Source organism: Orcinus orca, chromosome 12 (assembly GCF_937001465.1).
Source record: "Orcinus orca chromosome 12, mOrcOrc1.1, whole genome shotgun sequence".
NCBI lineage: Eukaryota > Metazoa > Chordata > Mammalia > Artiodactyla > Delphinidae > Orcinus > Orcinus orca.
The window spans coordinates 77,290,532-77,310,647 of record NC_064570.1 but is presented as its reverse complement, the minus strand read 5'-3'; the positions used below and the strand labels follow the sequence as shown (position 1 = coordinate 77,310,647).

Sequence of the window (20,116 nt, the reverse complement as noted above, 5' to 3'; positions counted from 1 at the left end):
CTTTCCTTATGTATTGCTGCTCAGGAATACATCAGTTTTGGAAGGTAAGGTATCCTGTATTCACAAAGATTAAGGGAGAGCAAAATGCATTTCTTTGGCGCCTTCTACTTAATTTCTTTAATGTCCCGGGTGTATGGGCTTGTAGTTTGCATGCCTAGGCTCTGGAACCATATCTGGAAACACCATGAACATAAAAGCCACGTGAATCTTAAATACAGTCCACAATCTACCATGATATGACATCCTTCTACAGATATTAGAGTCTAGAAGAGCCACAGGCTTCACACAAGCCACCGTGCCTGGAGGAAATAAGCTGATGACAAGTGCTTTGTGAAGATTTCTTAGGTCACTGTTGTACCTTCCACTCAGGTCAATAGCTGTAGGCTGGAAGCAGCTTAAAAAATTGGACTAATATACTCTGCCTCCTTAAACAATAAATGTTAATAGAACAATAACCACATCTCTGGCAGTGGTGAAGCTATTTTTAGTAATGGTGGTGCTCTGGAAATTTTCATCTTTTGCTGTGAAATGCAAAGGTGATTTTTCTCAGTCTATAAATGGTAAGCTCAATCGCACTTGTTTGTTTTTAATTTGAGTTTTGCATGTTTTCTATTTCTCTTTACCCCAGGGGTTTCCTTATCTGCAGGCACTCACAGATTAGAACAGGAACAGATCAGATCCCCCTAGTTTAGGGTAGGTTGCAAGCAATATGTCTGATGCTAACAGCACCAAACAAAGGCTTCATCTCATTCAATTTTTGGTATTCCCCTAGAGGCTTATGCAAGTTAAGAACCTAACAAAAACAAAAAGGAAAACAGCAACCTCACTCTTAAATCATCCTCTCCTCAAAAAAAAAAAAAAGTTATTGTTTCCCCACTTGGAGAAATATAACTGTCCAAGGCTCAGAAACTCAGAAGAATCCCAGCTCCCTCTTGGATCCTTAAAAACATTCTCTTAGGGCTTCCCTGGTGGCGCAGTGGTTGTGAGTCCGCCTGCCGATGCAGGGGACACGGGTTCGTGCCCCCAGTCCAGGAGGATCCCACATGACGCGGAGCGGCTGTGCCCGTGGGCCATGGCCGCTGGGCCTGCACGTCCAGAGCCTGTGCTCCACGATGGGAGAGGCCACAGCAGTGAGAGGCCCATGTACCGCCAAAAAAACCCAAAAAAACAAAAAAAATTCTCTTAGTGGGGGACCTGGTAGCCACAGAAGGTTGGTGGGGATGGATAGTGGAAAGTGCCCTGGACCAAGAATCAGGGGGCCTAAGATGAGATCTGGACAACCCATTAACCCTTCTGGGCCTGTCTCCTCATTATAAATTATAGATAATGATACCCACATTATTATTGAGATCAAATGAGATAATAGACTTGAAAATGCTTTGTGAAAGTATCAAGTTTTCACAATACAATGCTCTGCTGATTTGAGTGCATCTCAACTCCTACGACCTTGTAGAAAATTAAAGCTGAAAGTCACAAAGAAGAGAGAAAAGAGTAAGACTGGTTTAAACAAAGTTTCCTTCTCTTTCTCTCTGTCTCTCTGTCTCTCCCTCTACCTCTTTATCTCTCTTTTACTCTACCTTCTGGAAAAAAGCAAAAGTAGCAATTGATCTTAACTCTGCCTTCTAATAATCATGACCTTTTCACAGTTTGCAACCACAGTCAAGGGCTAAATTAGATGTTCTCATTGATTACCTACTACTAGGTGTTAAATTATTATCAAAATTATGTCATGAAAAAATTTTCTGCTTCTAGAGAAGCTTGATGTTAGAATCAGCATCTATTCATTTATTCGTTCATTCAACAAAAAACGTATTCAGTGCAAACTTGTGCCAGGCACTAGGGATGCAGGAATGAATAAGGAAGACAGTCCTTTTCCCCATGAAGTTCACAATCCAGTGAGGTAGACAGGTTCATAATCTCTTATTTTATACCTTCAGACTAGAGACACAACAATTGAAAAAATTGGACTCTACCTGCAGCTCCCCTTCCATTATACTCAGTAGCTGGATGAGGTCTTCTTTGGATAACTCCAAGGATTTCTTATTCTTTCGTTCACTTTCTCCAGATGGTTTTAGGTGTCGTTTGACAGTTCCTGAGGCCATGACATCTTCCTCCTTTCTATTTGATTTGTTCTTCTTTTTTGTATCTTCCGAGAGACTTTTATCATCAGCATTGCTGATGATGGAGGACTTGGGGCAGGAGACATGCCCGTTGGATGAACTTTCACCACCCTGGTTTCGGGATCTCATTCCCACCTAAAACACGTGAAAAAAGATAAGATGTTTTTACCACCACTGAAATTATTTTTGTCTAACTACTCAGAAACTAATAGCAGCTTTACAACATCACCAAGAAAGAAGAACAAAAAGATCAGTCCCAAGTTAGCTTCCTTACAGCTTTAATGAGCGTGTCGTTAAAAACTACAGGAAAATACTTTGACCATCTTCAGGAAAAGATGGAAATGTGATTCTAACCTCACAAACATCTCAAGCCAAGTAATCAAGGTGAACATCAGCAAGGCCAAGTCACGCTGATAGCACTGCTGATTCTGTCAAGTATCTTTGATAGAATGTGATAAGAATGGCACTTTACCTTTGCCATCTTCCTTCTCCAAAACGTGACCCAACTCTAACAATGAGAAAAACATCAAGCTGATCCCAACTGAGAGACACTCTACAGAATGCCTGACCAGTAATTTTTAAAACTATCAAGGTCATCAGAACAAGGAAAATTTGAATAACTGTCACAGCCAAGAGAAGGCTAAGAACACATGAGAACTAAACATAATGTGGCATCCTGGATGGGATCCTGAAACAGAAAAAAGACATTAGGGAAAAATTGAGGAACTATGAATAAAACATGGACTTTAGTCAATAATAATGCGGCAGTATTGGTTTATTAATTATAGCAAATGTACCACACTAAGGTGTTAATTACAGAGGAAACTGGGGGTGGGGTGTATGGGAACCCCCAGTATTATCTTTGCAATAATTCTGTGAATCTAAAGCTTTTGTAAAATAAAAAAGTTATTTTTTTTAAATGATTCTAAATTGTCTATCAGAAAATGCAAACCTCAAACCCTGCCAGGAACAAGTTGGAAGTCACAATGTGCAGAAAAATCCACATAGAGTGAGGGTTGGCGGGGCTTGAAGTGGAGAGAGAAAACGGGAAAAGCCAAGGGAAGGGGGGGTAGTTTTTAGTGATATGGAATTCTATTTTTCCATAGCCTCTTTTTCAAAAGCAGGTGTTTTGTTTTTTAATGTCAGTCATTTACAGTAATAAGAACAAGAGTACAAAGAATTGGGAGAAAACAGATCAATTTCAAAATCAAAATTTTAAAAAATATTTTGAGGTAAAGTAAAGAAAAAAAGACAAAAACAGCAGTTAATCTGTCCCATGGGGAGCACGTTTGAGTCATTCCATTTTGAACGCTTTGCAGAGTCTGTGTCAATCTCTGAGCAAAACAACTTGACTAACAGGTATGATACAAACAAATACACTGAGCTCAAAGGCTAAGCCTCCAAGTTCCGGGAAGATAGCTCTAATATCCTGGGGGCAGTACCACAAAATTCGCCTAAACCCTTAAATAGAGTAGCTTAGTGCATGGGCTTATTTAAAACTCACAGTATAAATAGTCTTTCCCTTGAACAGCTAAGCAGCAAGATTTTCATTACTCATTCCAGAGAAAATACAGAGACTTGTTTTCTGAAAGTAAATTTCCTTTATGAACCCAACCATAGTTAAGAAACCAAGGAAAGCTTTTCAAAACACTGGGTTTATAATAGAAAAATAAATACAGTGTGATGTTTCCTTTTAGATAGTGAACATTCAATTCTTCTAACAAATCTTGAAATCTACATTCATGCTCCTTTTTTGAACTGAACGCTTACAACCAGATGGACCCTTTTGTGTGTGTGTGAACTTTCTATAGCACCCTAATTTTGAACACTATAAACTGAAAATGTGGTCCTTAATACTAGCGCCGTGTTTTCTGGTTTACTCAGTGATTAGTTCCTGAAATTTTAGAGCATTTTTGTGCTTTGCTGGTGAACAAAGAATAAATGTTTCTTTGTAATGGAAACCAGAGCACTTTAGAGCAGACCTACTGTATTTTTCACAGCTTGTTTGTGGCAGAATGGGCTGACTTAAATCCCAAGCCAAAAAAAAAGGACGAGACGAATAGAAGGTTTTGAATGTCAGCACAATACACCACCCTGAATATGCCTCTTTGGCATATTGATTACTTTAAACTCATTATTTTTAAGAAACAGCAGACACATGTGAAGCTCTGAAACCTGGGTAGAAATTACCCTTTTTAAAGACATATTTACATTTATAAGGGAAATCTCTGTAAGGGTGTCTCCCTTGCTGTACCAGGAAGAGAAGGATGACTCTAAAATCTCTAGAAACTCTTATCAATGCAGAAGGCAATGACTTAAATCTGCATTTACGCTGCTTTCCTTGTTTACTGTGGTTTCCTCATAACCTCTCATAAGTGGCTCCCCAGCTCCCGACATCTTTCTTTTGTCTTTAGCTGAAGCTGGTATTTAAGGTGATGGCTTGGGCCATTTCAGAGAGTTACGTGGTTTTCCTGGGTCTCTTCCATGTATACCGGCGGTATACATGTTCTTAAACTTCTGTTTGTTTTCTCCTACTAATCTGTATTTTTATTACAGGGTTATATCAGCCAAGAATCTTAGAAGGGTAAAGGGAAAATTATTTTTCCTCCTCCCACAGTTTCAAATTTAACTCTTGACCTGTTACACATCATAACTAAGACACATGGGCTTCCCAAATTGAATTGTGACTCCCTATGACTCCATGCCACATGTGAATTTCTTTGATCTGAAATAATTTTCTCTGTTAGATCTTAAGGCTCTTTGGAATGGTACATCAAACATTGATTTAACAACTTCAATTTAGATCATGCGTTAATGGAAGTTCCAGGCAATATTTCCCAAGGCACGGGAAGTAAGATGGTAATGTCTGAAAGTTAATCATACGCAACATTTGTGTTTGACTCTAACATGCGCTTGTGTCTTTTTTCCCTGGATTTCCTGTATCTTTTATAGGATCTATAGCATTAGGATATTTGTAAAATAGGACAAATGCATATCTATCTATATATTACATGCACTTAAGTATATTTGCAAACACACAGAAAGTGGCATTTACCTATCTTTACCTCCACAACAAAGTCAGCCATCAGCACCTGTTCTATCTCAGGATTGCAAGAGTACTCAGAGATAGCAAACTAGTCAAGAAATGTTTTAGAAAGGAATTGGACAACATGTAAGAAGGAGAAAAATGTAATTTCTCAATAGTGTAACCAAGCCTGCCCTCCATAATATCCACTTTAAACAACTTTATTCTACTTAGTAGGAGATAGAGTCCAGACAGGAACAGACTTTCATGTATCACATTTAGTGACATTCATACTCTTCTGTATTCTAACAGCTCTCACTGTTTCTTAAGTGCTACACAGTGTGCTAAGCATTTTATATACAACATCTCAATTAAATTAATATTCACATCAACCCTAGTGGGTGCTATTATTCTCAGTTTTACAGATGAGGCCACTGAGGTTTAAAGAGATTAAATCTCTTTTTCTGGATCACACAGTTACTCCTAGGGAATAGAAGAGCTAGGATTTGAACCCAGCTGTGACCCTAAATACTTACTCTCTATATGGCTTTTTTCTAAGTTCTTAAACACATGCAAATTGGAAGTGAAGGGGCCACCTTGGAAAGCAGATGACCCAGACAGTTTTACAAATGTTTTCTAAATTCATGTTTTTTCACTTCATACTACAGAGTTGGAGAAATTCATTCATCTGTCTTCTTCCATAGGCACTCTTGCAAAACTCACACAGCAACTGAAATTAGCTTGCTAAGCAAAACTACTCTTCCCAAAATAATTAACCTGCTGCAGACCTTGTAAAATGATGACTCATTTAAAAATCTTTCTGAGAAGCAACAGGGCTAATTATTAAGGATACAGGTTATGAAAACAGGATGTAGTCTGAACAGGGACCATTACAGACTTAATGTGTTAAAAGTCCCAGAGTTGAACAATAGTAAATAAACATTTAGTCAGAGTTGGCCAAATTCTGTCCATTGTGCTCACAGGAGTAGCAGGCAGATAACAGAAAGGCATCTGGCACTTTGCAGGCTTTTTTTTTTTTTTTTTTTTTTTGCGGTACGCGGGCCTCTCACTGTTCTGGCCTCTCCCGTTGTGGAGCACAGGCTCCGGACGCGCAGGCTCAGCGGCCATGGCTCATGGGCCCAGCCGCTCCGCCGCATGTGGGATCTTCCCGGACCGGGGCACGAACCCGTGTCCCCTGCATCGGCAGGCGGACTCTCAACCACCGCGCCACCAGGGAAGCCCCTGTAGGCTTCTTAATAGTTAGTTGGGGGTGGGGGCAGAATACATGACCACAAATATGCCACTTTGGCATGTGGATTGTTTTGAACTAAAGGCAATCAAAACCCAGCAGACTCAGGTAAAGCTCTTTTCCTCCCCATCAACTGCCTAAATTTACATTGGAAAGAGGGCCTATACCAGGAAGAGAGATACGTTTTACCTAAGAAACGTAATCTGTAATAGGACAACATTTGTTTTTCAAACATTTCCTCCGCCTTCCTGTGAACGGCCTTCCTCCCCCTTGTATCCCCAGACCCATACCCCTTTCCTTAGCTCAAGGTTTTATATAAGCTTCAATTACCTGGCTGCCATTCAGGTCTCATATTTTCATGGGACTCCTGTATGTATAAAATTAAATTTGTTTTTCTCCTATTAATCTCTTATATCAATTTCATTATTAAACCAGCCAAAGAAGGTTGGGACATGTAAATAACAAACTTTCTGAATGAAGCCAAGAATGCTTTTGCTTCGTTCCAATGCATATCCTTTGAAGAAAGTGCTCCTCAAGAAAATGGTGTAAAGAAATTGAAGATTCACATCAGATTTAGAACTGTTTTGGTTTTTTTTTTTTGAATCAATGTTATTTGGGGCACAGATTCTTCTATTTAATAAATAAATCATCCTAACATAGTTCATGAAATACATTTACTTTTCCTTGCATAGTAATTTGTCAGCAACACTTTGCATGGAATTTTCTGACTACGGTGTGAAGAAAAGAAAGACCGAATTTTATTCCAAACCTCCCTCTTTTAGGTCTATGGTCATCTCTCTTCCTCCTTTTCCTCCCCATATGTTGGGCAATAAACAGTGTACTGTCAGATGAACAATATCCTAGGAATCAGAAAATATTTATAACAATTTTGAGTAATTTATACTGAACTAACAAGTATTTCTAGAGCCTTTGAACAAGTAAAAAAGGACAAAGAAAAAAGTCCTCAGCAACTAAACACCCGTTCCAGCTGCCATCTTCATTAGCTCCTGCAAATCTTGACCTTGAATTTTCCGTAGCAGTCTCACCCTTGCTCTTGCCTCCTTTCAGATTTGTCTTTCCATGTTATGATTCAATGTTGGTCACAATACTCTCCATCCCTACCACCAACAAAAACTTCTTTTCTGCATAAATTAGGTTTTGGCATCTTTCCTATGCTTCTCAAGTATCCATCCACCTCCTGTTTGTTCCTGGTTTTATTTTATTTATATTCTTTTTCAAGAACCTACCCAATGCACAGGTTGAGATACCACAATAATTTTCTTTATATAATTTCCATTTTTAAATTACTTTATAGAATTAAAACTATATTGCATAGCAAAAAGGAAAGCACAAAATTGCAGGAAGCCTACTTTTTCCAGTGTGGCCTGGCAAAGAGCCCGCTGCAAGTGGGGCTTCCAGAACATGAGCGTGGAACTGTCCTGATTCTTTCTTTCATACATAAATGACAATACCCACAGCACCCAAAACCAGAGGCAAAAGAAAACATGTTATGTGAATTTTAAGATGCAAAAGACGCATCAAATCAACTAGTATATTCCCTATCAGTGCCAGATTATTCCCTCTGCTTATCTTATTTACTTGGTTAAGTCTAGTTATAAATATCCCAACTCATGAAATGTTCAAACATTTCTCGGGAGATTATCGTTCATTCTAACAGCACACACTGTTAATAAATGTTCCTAGGTTTGCCCTTAAATTTTCTTTACAATTTTCTTTCATTTTCATAATCCTATTTATGCAGCAAGCCATGTTAAATGATTTTTCACTTCTCATTATCCACACTCTTAAAATCCTCAAAATAACTAAGGTTTTTGTTTATGTGAAACCTTTTCATTCTACTAGGACAAATCTACCCAGACCAACTGAAAATTCTTCTAAATGATTTCACAAAATGTTAGAATTCAAGAAAGGGGATTCTGTTGGAGTCACTGCAGTGATGTTGTAACCAAAAGTTTAAGGAAAATATTACAACTATGGCAAAATAGAAAAATATTATTCTACTGTAGCCTAAAACCATGGTGAAATATTTTATGGAGTTCTGCTTAATATTTTTCAAGGAAGATAACAGCAGACCTCGAAAAGGTTTCCAGAAAAAAAAAATAAATAAATAACAAGAGAATAGATCAGGGAACTGCCATGAAATAAGAAAAAAAAAAAATTTAATTGTATATTGAGTCTGAATGAATGTACAATTGGAGGGTTTTAAAACTTTGAATATAAAATAGGGTGGCCTCTCTTTTTGTTTTATCTGACAAAGAAAACATCTCTGGAAAATTACCAGACTCCTGGTTAGCCAGAACTAGAATTCCTTCCTGTATTTCATCACTTCTGAAAAGGCCCAGCCCCACAATTGACAAGAATCAGTCATTTCCTTTCACTCACAAAAGAGCCTTATCTATAGCTACAGAGAAAAGTATCTTAGGCTTTCTCTCAGCAGTCTATATGTGATGAATTATTCTTAAATATTATTATACTTCTATTCACAATAATAGTAGCTGACCTTTACTGAGGAGCTTATGCTCTGAGCATTGGGTTAAGTATCTGACATAGATAGTATCATCTCATGAAATCCTAATAGCAATGCATAAAGCAGGTGCTATAATTACTTGTTTTAAAAAGATAAGGAAAGCGAGGCTTAGAGAGATTTAGACCTTTGCCCAAAATAGCGCGGCCAGTACCTGCGAAAGGCTGAACCAGAACACAGGCTTGTTTGGATTCTCCAGGTGCAAGGAGGAAGCTGAATGGCAGTTTTTACCTCTATATCAGGACCACAGCAACACAAATGAACTCACAGCCATCCTTTCCTGGGGCTGAAATAAGTTTACTCACAGGGTATAGCATTCAGTAAATAGTCTCAAGCCACAAGAGTTAACATAGAATCCCACTATTGCAGCAGATTTTTTCCCTCTAATTTCTACTTGTGTAACATCTTGTTCTTCTAAGACCACCTTCTCTTCCCCCGACAGTGTCCCCCGACACTGTCTTTTTACTTCTCAGTGCTTGAGGTTCTCAAGGAGCTGAAGAGTAACTTTGCCCTTTGCAGTGTTTTGACTTCTGAGTCTTTGAATTAAAAAAGTCACTAAGACTCAAGAAATACAATAATTGCTATACGACTGGATATGGATGAACTGATTCTTTTAATTAGGCAAATTAAGAAAAATTCTAGTTTGCACAGTAGCTGATTATTCTAGTAAGCCAACTGTGCAAAATTTCCTGTTAGAAAAAAATGTTTGTCTTTCTGCAGAAAAGATTCTCAAATAATTGAATTGCAGTTTTCAAGAAATGCGAGGCAAATCACAATGGCTGGATGTTAACAAGATGGGTTAGCCTCCCTGCGGAGAAAGACATGCAGTGGTTTGGGTGATATCACAGCTTCATGCTGACAAGGGAAAAGATGGAATACTGCACAGATCACCCCATCCGTGTGCTGACGATGACTTCATGCGTTCTAATTGCCTACACTTATGTCAACTGTATGCAGGTGTCCTTTAAATGCCTTTTATTTTTAATTTCTCAACCACTTCTTTTTTTTTAACATCTTTATTGGTGTATAATTGCTTTACAATGGTGTGTTAGTTTCTGCTGTATAACAAAATGAATCAGCTATATGTATACATACATCCCCATATCCCCTCCCTCTTGCATCTCCCTCCCACCCTCCCTATCCCACCCCTCTAGGTGGTCACAAAGCACCAAGCTGATCTCCCTGTGCTATGCAGCTGCTTCCCACTAGCTATCTATTTTACGTTTGGTAGTGTATATATGTCCATGCCACTCTGCCACTTTGTCCCAGCTTACCTTCCCCCTCCCTGCGTCCTCAAGTCCATTCTCTATGTTTGCATCTTTATTCCTGTCCTGCCCCTAGGTTCATCAGAACCTTTTTTTTTTTTTTAAGATTCCATATATATGTGTTAGCATACGGTATTTATTTTTCTCTTTCTGACTTACTTCAATCTGTATGACAGACTCTAGGTCCATCCACCTACAAATAGTTCAATTTTGTTTCTTTTTATGGCTGAGTAATATTCCATTGTATATATGTGCCACATCTTCTTTATCCATTCATCTGTCAATGGCCACTTAGGTTGCTTCCGTGGTCTGGCTACTGTAAATAGTGCTGCAATGAACAGCAACCTAAAATCAGCTGCAATGTAGGAAGTCATGGGTTGTGTCTGTTTTGAACTCCTCCTGACTTTGGTCTTTTCTGAGCATCCCTTGTCTCGGGATAGATCAGAGTATAGGGAGCCTAAACTGAAAACAAACACAGCTACTTTATAAACCAAGCCAGGAGAAAAGTAAAAATTATTCCTATTGGAACACATTCTATGAATGCTACTGAAGCCATATGATTGTCAAAGGTGTTTGATGTTTAAAGACTCTCTTCACTTTGATGCTGTGTGAAGAGGCTGTGAATTCTATGGCCATTAACCAAACTTCATAAACCTAGTTGCTATTTGAGTGTGAAGGCTGGAAAGAACAGTCAAGAGGAGAACTTTGTGATTAGCTAATTAAGGTGCATTAGGAATTGACTCTATCTAAAACGCCATGCTATCCCAGTGCAGAAGTTTCAGGCTCATTTTGTGGGCAGGAAGTATGTAAGAAAATGAGTTACCACCATTTGGAATAATTTTTTCAAACACGTAATGGCCCCTAACCCCCTCTCTTCTCCACCCTCCAACCACCCCACCTCAGCGTACCACCCAACTCCACGGTAGACCTAAAGGTGTCCCAAGACCTCACGTATCAACAGCCTCAGCATTTGTTTTTCTAACACGCTGAATCCTCCCAGAGATGTTTGCCACTAACCCCAAGGAATCAAGAGATCCACATCTCCACCGTTAATCCCACACTTACTTATTCTGTAATCCTGGACAAGTTCCTTAAGCTCTCCAACCTGTACTTTTTTCATCTTTAAACCGAGGATAATAATGTCTGTTCCACCCACCATGTGTATGTGAAATTATAACGCCTGTTCTACTCTCCGTATGTGTGTGAAAGTATCTACTAGCAGTGGTAAGGCAGGAAGCATTAATCTGAGGCAGATTAACCACCAGGGTCATCAAACAACATTCAGCACCTCCACGTAGGTACCACCAGTGACAAAGACACTTTGCTTTCAGCTGTGTTCATCTAGCACAGAGGTTAGCAAACTTCTTCTGTAAAGGGGTAAGCGTTAAATATTTTGGGCTTTGCAGGCTGTGTGGTCACTGTTCCATTTACTCAACTCTGCTATTGCAACATGAAAGCAGCCACAGACAATTCATAAATGGGTGGGTGTGGTCAGGTTTGACCCCTAGTCTTTAGTTTGCCAGCCCTGAATTAGACTGCGTGACAAATATGATTGATGGATGCATTTAAACTGGGAGAAAGGGAACTGGTTTCTGCCACTCCCCACCCCCTCCCCCAGTGTACAGTAATCAGGAAAATGCCTGAAAATAAGAGAGAAGAAAAAAATTAGGGAAAAAAAGAATGCAGTAACTGTGCCATCTGCCTACCCATCCTCTTCTCTTGCAGGTAAGTTGAGGAAGGACAGCTTTACCTGGCTCTTTCCTTTCCTTCACAAAGTCTGAGGAATCTAAAGTGGAGAGCTTGACAGGCTAAAATTTGAGAGTAGGATAACCCCTGGCACTAGTCATGCCCGGGATATGCAGACAGAGGGTAGAGACTTAGCAGCATGTGTCTGTACAACGTGGGTGATGGAGACATGCCCACTAAGTATGTGGAGGAGATAGAGAAGTGGCCGCAGGCCCGCAAGGGTGGAAGGGAGCTGAGAAGGACGGTCGGCGTGCTCATGGCAGAGTCACAGGGCAGAGGGCTTCACAGCAGACCACCCAAACGGGATGAGACGGGAGGCGCAGCTACTCTCAGGGAATCTGCAGCATCTGAGAGTCGTGGAGAGACACTGAACAGCCCAGAATGAGCCTCAGCCACTACTTTCACCAGGAGCCAGGCTGGGAGAATACAGGTAACCCGCTTCGTAGGAGTGTGACCTGTGCAGTTGCACCAGCCCTGCACTCAGTTTAATGTTCTGCTATGGCTGTCTCAGAATTCTTAATTTTTTTAAACTAGAGTCCCCCAAGTTCCCATTATGCACTGGGCCCCTAAATTATGTGGCTAGTCCCGACAGCCTCAGGGCACTCCCTCTGAACCAGGTGTGCAAGCTAGAAGACTACACCAAGCCCTTACAACCCCCCAGAGGACACACAGTGTCTGCGTGGTACCAAATACAGGGGAGGAGAGCTCAGCAGGAGGGAAAGGAAAGACCAAAATGGAATTCTGATTTGTTCTAGGATTGAGCTACGCATATTGAATTTAACCAAAAAAACCCACAAAACAAAAAAACAAAAACCACCAGATAAAATTGAATTTACCAGGAAATAGCCAGGTTAAGGTCTCTGCTTCAGGTGGGGATTGGAGGCACGGAGAATGGGAGAGGTAACCAAAGAGTAACGAAAGCTGAGTTCAGTCATAAAGAAAGTATTAGAATTACGTCTTTGAGTTTTCTGGGGCGTCTTAACTGTGAAATATAACACTGGTTACAGCTTTGTAAACCTTAAGGTACTACAGGACTTTCAGGCAATATAGGTAAAAGAGTCTTCCTTTAAATCACATCACTATTGCTCTCACCCTGGCTTTGAAAAAGAAAAGCAAGGAATGAGACTCACACACGGGGCCGGAGGAAGCCAGAGCTGGGGCCCTTCCAAAAGTGAAGTGACTGCACGGCACCTGGGAGAGGAGGCTGATGCAGAGAGGGGGTGACACAGGGAGCTCTGCCCCAAGGCCACCACTGGGTGGACTTTCTCTGCCCCCCCTCACCTCCCTCTCTAGGCACCTCTCTTGTTTTCCCATCTGGGTTCCTCACTATGCCTTTCATTGAAATTATAAAAATGAGATCCCGGTGATCTCATTCTGCTCCACGGTGGGTCTTCCCAGCCCAGACTTGCACGAGGTGTTCCCCAAACCCGAACCTGACCCATCTACTAAACTCTAAGTCTTCTGGGTTCTAAGGATGGGGTTAAGAAATCACCTGGTTAGATTTAGGTCACATCATAGCATCACTACCCTTACTCTGTATTCCTCAGTCTTAAACCTAGATTGAAATGAAAAGGAAAGTAGTCATTTTAAAGAGGTTCGATTGAAGGTAGGGTGAGGGCAGATTTTCTTTAAATCATACCACTGGGCGATTCTCCTATGTAAAAGAAGTCATGGCGGGGGGAGGGTAAGAAACACTCCAGGAACAGATTTTATTCTTCTCTTCTCTCTCGACACATGAAATTCCCAGATCCCCTTTTCTCTACTACCATGTGCCAGCGTCCTCTTCGGTGTCACATACCTTCTTTGGAGAGCCAAGCTGGACCCAGAGTTCACACAGCACACAGATCTTGGCTCCTAAAACCTGGTGCTGACAGTGTGGGACCAGGAAGCCCAGGGTTACAGCAACCGCCAGGGCCCCGGGAACACACTGCAGGCAGAGCAGCTCCCTCTGCAAGCCTAGGGCAGCAGATCTCACACTTCAGAATCACCTGGAGAGTATGTTAACACGCACATTGCTGGTCCCCATGTCCAGAGTTTCTAATTCTGTGGGTCTAGGATGGGGCCTGAGAGTTTGCATTTCTAACAAGTTCCCAGGTGATGCTACTGCTGCTGGTCCCAGGACCACACACGGAGAAACAACACTCTAGGGTTGGGATAGGTCCGGACAGCTGCAAAGAGGCCTCAGGATATCTATCTATTTCAGCTAGAAACTCTCTGCTTTTCCCCTAACTAAACTAGAAATGGTTGACTTGGCTGGAGAAAATGTTAATTGTAACTATTTACATGACTGATTATCATTCATCCTCCAGCAGAGGCCCTGTTTGAGTGTTTAAACTTATAGGCTACAAAGAGGCCAAAACCTCTTTGCAGATATGGGTGTGTGTGTTTAACAAGACAGTTTTTATCAGAAGACTCACAAATAATCTAGATTTTCAGATTTTACTGAAAAAAATCAGAAGGTCTGGCACTACGGGGCCCATCTTCCCACGTAGCTACGTTTAGCTGGGGTTGAGTGGTGGCCGACCCACTTAGATGGAGAATTTGCTCACTAGTTCACACCTGTCCTTACTACTCTCCATTACCTCTTGAACACTGAGACCCAAAAGTCAGTTGCCATAGATTTATCTGTACTCTGTTTTTCTTCTAGTAGAGAAAGTCTTCTCTTTACCTGAGAAAAGCAAAAGCTACATCGAGAAAGCTTCAGGTTTCAAGAAAAAAAAAATCTAGTAATGACTACTTCTGTGGGTTTATATGCAAATACTCTGCCAGCTTCATCTGTTTCCAGCCACCTGTCTTCTGAACCCATTTGCGTTTGGGTCCAGTCTGGACAAGCCTGGATGGCAGGCAGAAATGCGCAGGGAGGAACTAGAGGCAAGAAGCAGACTGGTGGGCAGGGTAGTCAAAGAAACCATCTGGAAAGGAATTGTCCAAAAGGAAGAAGCTGCAGTCTGTCACAAGCTTGACCGAGGACAGTGTCACTTTGCCAAGGGAGAGAGAATGTTGTGCATGGCAGGAATACACTCCCATGATGCCTCCACAGACACACGGCCAAAGCCGAGGCTGATGGGGGCTGCAATAAGGGCACACATGGAAACAGAGATGTGTACCAGGAGAGGCTCTGTAAGGAGCTGGGGTCTTGCTTGGAGAACTGGCCCTGCAGAAGGCAGGGGGAGGATCTGGGGAACTTCTGCAGGGTCACTGTTGGAACCAGCAGAGGTGGTAGAGGCATCAATAGATCGTCAAGCCAGCTGAGGGACAGGACAGTGGAGGGCCTGACAGACTGCCCCTGGGGACCACCTCTTAAATTAACCTGAGTGGACAGGATGTTCTGCAATTGTTTAAGAAGAAACTAAGACAAGGAAATACCATGCTGATCTCGTACTATTAACTCCCTGGCTTTCTCAGCTTCAGAACTCTGGGTTATAGTTCATCCCACAGAGTTTTTTGTGCACCACTATACAAAACAACAAGCACACAAGAACCATGTTGGGTGCCAGGATACACACACACACACACACACACACACACACACACACACACACACACACAAACATATTCCTTCCCTCAAGAATGTCACAGTCCAAAATAGTGGTCTATAAGTTTTTTAACAGTTCAATCCATTATTTAAAAATGTAATCACTTATCCCAACATTTGTATATTTACCGGTAAATTATAAGTGTTATGCTAATCTCCTAATGTATTAGGCTTATTATAAATTATATCCCCAAATAGAAAAAAAACTAACTAAATAATAACAAACATTATCAAAGCTCATACCCCAATGACTTCTCCTGTAATAACTGGTGTACAAAACAGACATTTAAACAGATTTAAAAAATAAAAGGAAGCTTGGGAAATGCTTTAATAGCAGTCTTGGATCTGAGGATTAACTGGACCTGATCCCGAATAACTCCTGAGCTCTTAAAGAAATTGGAAACATGCAAAGACAAATGGCTGTAGATTAGGACAGAGGGAGAAGCTCTGAGGACCAACCATTTCTCAGGTTGTGGTACTTCAGCTGGGCCCAGGGAATGAGTAAACTCTTTCCAGGGAGAGGAAAGAGTATAAACAAAACTACATAGCCGGGCTTCCCTGGTGGCGCAGTGGTTGAGAGTCCGCCTGCCGATGCAGGGGACGCGGGTTCGTGCCCCAGTCCAGGAAGATCCCACATGCCGTGGAGCAGCTGGGCCCGTGAGCCATGGCCGCTGAGCCTGCGCGTCCGGAGCCTGTGCTCCGCAATGGGAGAGGCCACAGCAGTGAGAGCCCCACGTACCGCAAAAAAAAAAAAAAAAAAAAAAATTACATAGCTGTTCAGTGGCCTGATGTGGACTTAAGAGAACTTCAAAATGGAGAAAAAATGCAGCAAAATACTAATTATGTGTGTAACAAAACATAATGGATTAACTCAGGCAAGTTGTGTCTGATAATGAGACTACAGTCTGTGTTGGCATGTTCAGCCTTCAGTCTGTCCCTCATATGGCACTGTTATTTTTTCCCATCAGAAAAAAAAAAAAGTGAACCTTGGTGGTCACCATGGTAACTAAATAGTGGGAGCGAGGGCAGAGGAAGGTCAAGGAATGTTCTATCAAGAAAGTACAAAACACAGGTTATTTTTAATTTTGGCTCTGTTCCTATAATTTTAATGTCTGAAAATTAAGATGTACATAAATAGTAATGTCTGTTTCTCAAGCAGCCGTGAGAAAAAATACTTTCCCAGTAATTCAATACAACCTTCTTATTTTGTTGACGTTTCATTTTCATCAGCTGCCATTCAAGCCAACAAAAATGCCCAAAGTGAGTACTTTCCAAATTTGTAACCAGGGAGGGTGGAGGGTGTCCTGTACCCTCCTTCCCCTTGTTTTCTGTTCTCCTCTGTTCTTTGTACACTAACATGACTCAACGTCCACAGAACACAGATTGATAATTGCTTGTCTAGGAGTGGTGATGTGTTTACTCGCAGTCACCCATATTCTCTCATCTAATGACACTTGTGGCCAAGGACAAAGATTTGCCAGGCAGCTGACAAACCAGAGTGGGGAGGTGACGTAGCTTGTGAACCAAGGGTTTTCCCCCGCACAGGCCCAGCCAGCTGTCCCCGGGAGAGAAAAGCCTACATGACTGCACTCCAGGGCCAACTGCGTAGGTCTAAATGTTACTCTGTCCTCCCCACAGCTCTGCTCGAAGGAAATGTGCCCAAGAACTAATAGCAGGAGCAGCAGAAGAACAGAAAACAGAAAAAAGTCAAAACCTCCGAACATAAGAAAAATACCTTTCAAAAAACTCTCACAATACTTCATGCAAAAGATAGTGACATAGGTGAATTGTGTGAAAATAGTTTCCTAAGGATTACAGATAGCTGGATTTTGCTTAAACCAGAGTCTTCACCAAGAACACAGACTTGGAGGTTTTCTATTTCTCTATAGATTTCATTTAGATTATAAACCAATCATAACCTATATTGGGCAGGCCGTTTAGATTTTACCGAAACAGTCCCACTGTTTTCATGAACTAGATTTGTCACTTGTGTATTTATAAATATGCCACACCCTACATATGAATGCATCACTGAAAAGGAAATTTTAGAATTAACCTTTCTTTGTCACTTTAAAATGTACCATTCAAAACTAAATTTAAAGATAGAATTCATGTTACTGTCATCAGTGAAATTATTTTCAGGCAGGATCCACTTTCTTACTTTCATTCAATACATACTCATAACATGATTTCATGGCGTCAGTCCTAGGTAAAGAAAAGAACTGTAGGGGGTCTGTGCCATCATGGACCTCACAGTCTAGTAAAGTTGTTCCAGTTGACTAGGTAAGTCACAGAGAGAGCTGGAGAAACTAGGAAGACCTTTTGCCTATGCTAGCTTATTGGCTGAATCAGTTATTTCCAGGTCAGTTTTTAAAAATTTATTATGATAAGAATGAGTCAATATTTCTATCTCAAAGCCAATTCCACAAAAATGTTCTTGAGCACCTTCCCTATGCAAGGCATACTGGTTTCATCCACAATGGCTCAAAGGGAGGGATCTTTAATGTGATCTTTTAAAAAATGAAAAAGGTACTTTGTATTCTAGCAGCTGATTTTTTTCAAAGCACAAAATTATATCATAGGTGCACCGGCAATTCACAGGCTCCAGCAACTTTCTTTGTTCACTTTTCTTCAGAGGAGAATATTGATTTATTGGAGATTTCTTTGCTTTTTTCATCTTGGAATATGAATGAGTGGATAGGTGATTGTTAGGGGCTTAACCAATAGTTAAATCATGTCTCACTGAATTCAGATTCCACCTTTCTGAGCCGCTGCCATTTCACAAACTGAGAACTTAAAATCAGGTCCCGTGGAATACAGTAACCTGGAGGTAAAACTATGGCCTCTCAAACGCTGCTCCCACACATGACTGGGGACGTCCAGACTCTCCTCAAAGACCCTCACTCAGCTATTTCTAGAAGTCCCCAAGCGGAGGGGGTAAGGAACCGAGCTCGTCAGCGCTGTCCTGACGGCTACCAGGAGACCTTCTGACACTTCCTTCTCTCTTGCTCTTGCTGCCAGTGGCCTCTGCTGTCATCACTGAAGCTGCTGTGCAGTTATCAAGGGCAACAAAGAAGCAATTGCAGGAAGAGCGGAAGCCTCCAGGATTGAACCCCAGTGCTCAGACAGCAACCAAACTTCGCACACACTGAAGGCATTGGTGGGGCCAGAATCCCTGATGGTCTTGAAGTCCTTACGGTCACTGAAGCCCCCAGAGTCACAGAAGTCACTGCACAAAAGGCCTCCAACTGTAACTGTGGATGCACCAAAGTTGGGAGCAAGGGTGGCTCCTGAGGGGACAGGAGACCTAGTGAGACAAACCTGGTTGGAAGTGGGAACAAGGGATTATAGGTTATCTTAAAGCAGCATTTGCTTAGAAAGCACACTTTTGTGGCTTCTGATATCGATACTTGTTTGGTGGCGCTTTAAAGGGCTGCTCATGGAGATTACAGGTCAGGTAAAGCCCTGTCCCCAAAGTATCTTTTAATGATGGCACAGGTGGGGAAATCATCTCTTCCTAACTCTTTTTGACTTGCCATCTTGTGTCCACAGTATGTCGGAGGTTTGGTGAAGTTGTACTGGACACTGGCAGAAATCCTTCAGGTATAGCTAGGTTAAGGACAGAGGGCAGTGGTGTGCTGGTAAGCCAGCTCTTTAGAGAAAGAAAATAAATCCTTGATTAGTAGGTAGCATTTGCAGAGTTCTGTGGTGTAAATTCCCCCATCGTGGCCAAGTTCATGATGATCACCAACACTGATGTCACTGAACACAGCCGGTGCCACTTGGCTCCAGCACAGGACTGAGGAAGGGCCAAGTGACGGCCACAGCCTCACTCCCCGGCTCTCGCTTTCCCATGAAGACGGAATCAGATTGGAGAAATTTCCCTGCATTCCTGAGCAAGATATTACAAAGGCAGAAGTAAGAAGTGAGTAAGAAGACAGCCGGTTATCAGACAAACCTAGCATCACTTGCTTCTGCCTTCATTGGACCCTCTGTCTGCCTGACAAAGATAAACACATTCTGACCAGCCAAGCCTCAGTCCAAGGACAGCAGTGTTGCAAAGCAGACAGAGAAGCAGGTAGAAGGAGGGAAAAATCAGACGAAGAATTTGTCTTCTTGAAGTATGTGACAATAAGCCAGGGAGAAAATACGTAAGTTTGTATGGACAAACTTAAAACAAATGGCCTTTGTGAAGAAAACAGGCTGGGTTTTGAACGAAGTCAATGTTTTGTTCTTGTTTTCTTTTATTGGGAATACAGCTTAGTTCATAAGGATACTGGCTTTCCCATCTTCCTCACACTCCTCATTTCAGCAATCCTCTTGGCCAGAGATGCCTCATGGGAGAGCTTGGGTCTGTAATGTTCCGGTAACAGCTCCTGATGTGTCGACACAGTGAGGGATCTCTACGGAGATACTCACCATGAGGTAACACTGCCTCAAGCACAATCCAAAAGATGATGTCAAAGATATGTACAAACAAACAGTGACCTCGAAGGCTTCTACTGCATGTGGTGGGTTGAGCAGAGCAGTGCTCATTGGTCATGAGCTTCATGATTTGCTGAGAATATATTTGAGCCAGGGAAGAGCTGTGGTCAAGAACCAAGAATTAGTCATCAGCAACGTTGGTTAAG

The 20,116-nt window shown here is 41.5% G+C and overlaps 1 protein-coding gene across 7 annotated transcripts in view; it reads right to left on the bottom strand.

Moving 5' to 3' along the window:
• Positions 1-20,116, bottom strand: part of FILIP1 (filamin A interacting protein 1) — a 269,457-nt gene that overhangs the window by 108,661 nt on the left and 140,680 nt on the right. For all 7 annotated transcript variants that reach the window (XM_049695665.1, XM_049695664.1, XM_049695668.1 and 4 more), the window contains one exon: positions 1,974-2,255. In XM_049695665.1, coding sequence (XP_049551622.1) covers positions 1,974-2,249 — 276 coding nt within the window. In that variant the 5' untranslated portion in view covers positions 2,250-2,255. The remainder of the gene's footprint in view (positions 1-1,973; positions 2,256-20,116) is intronic.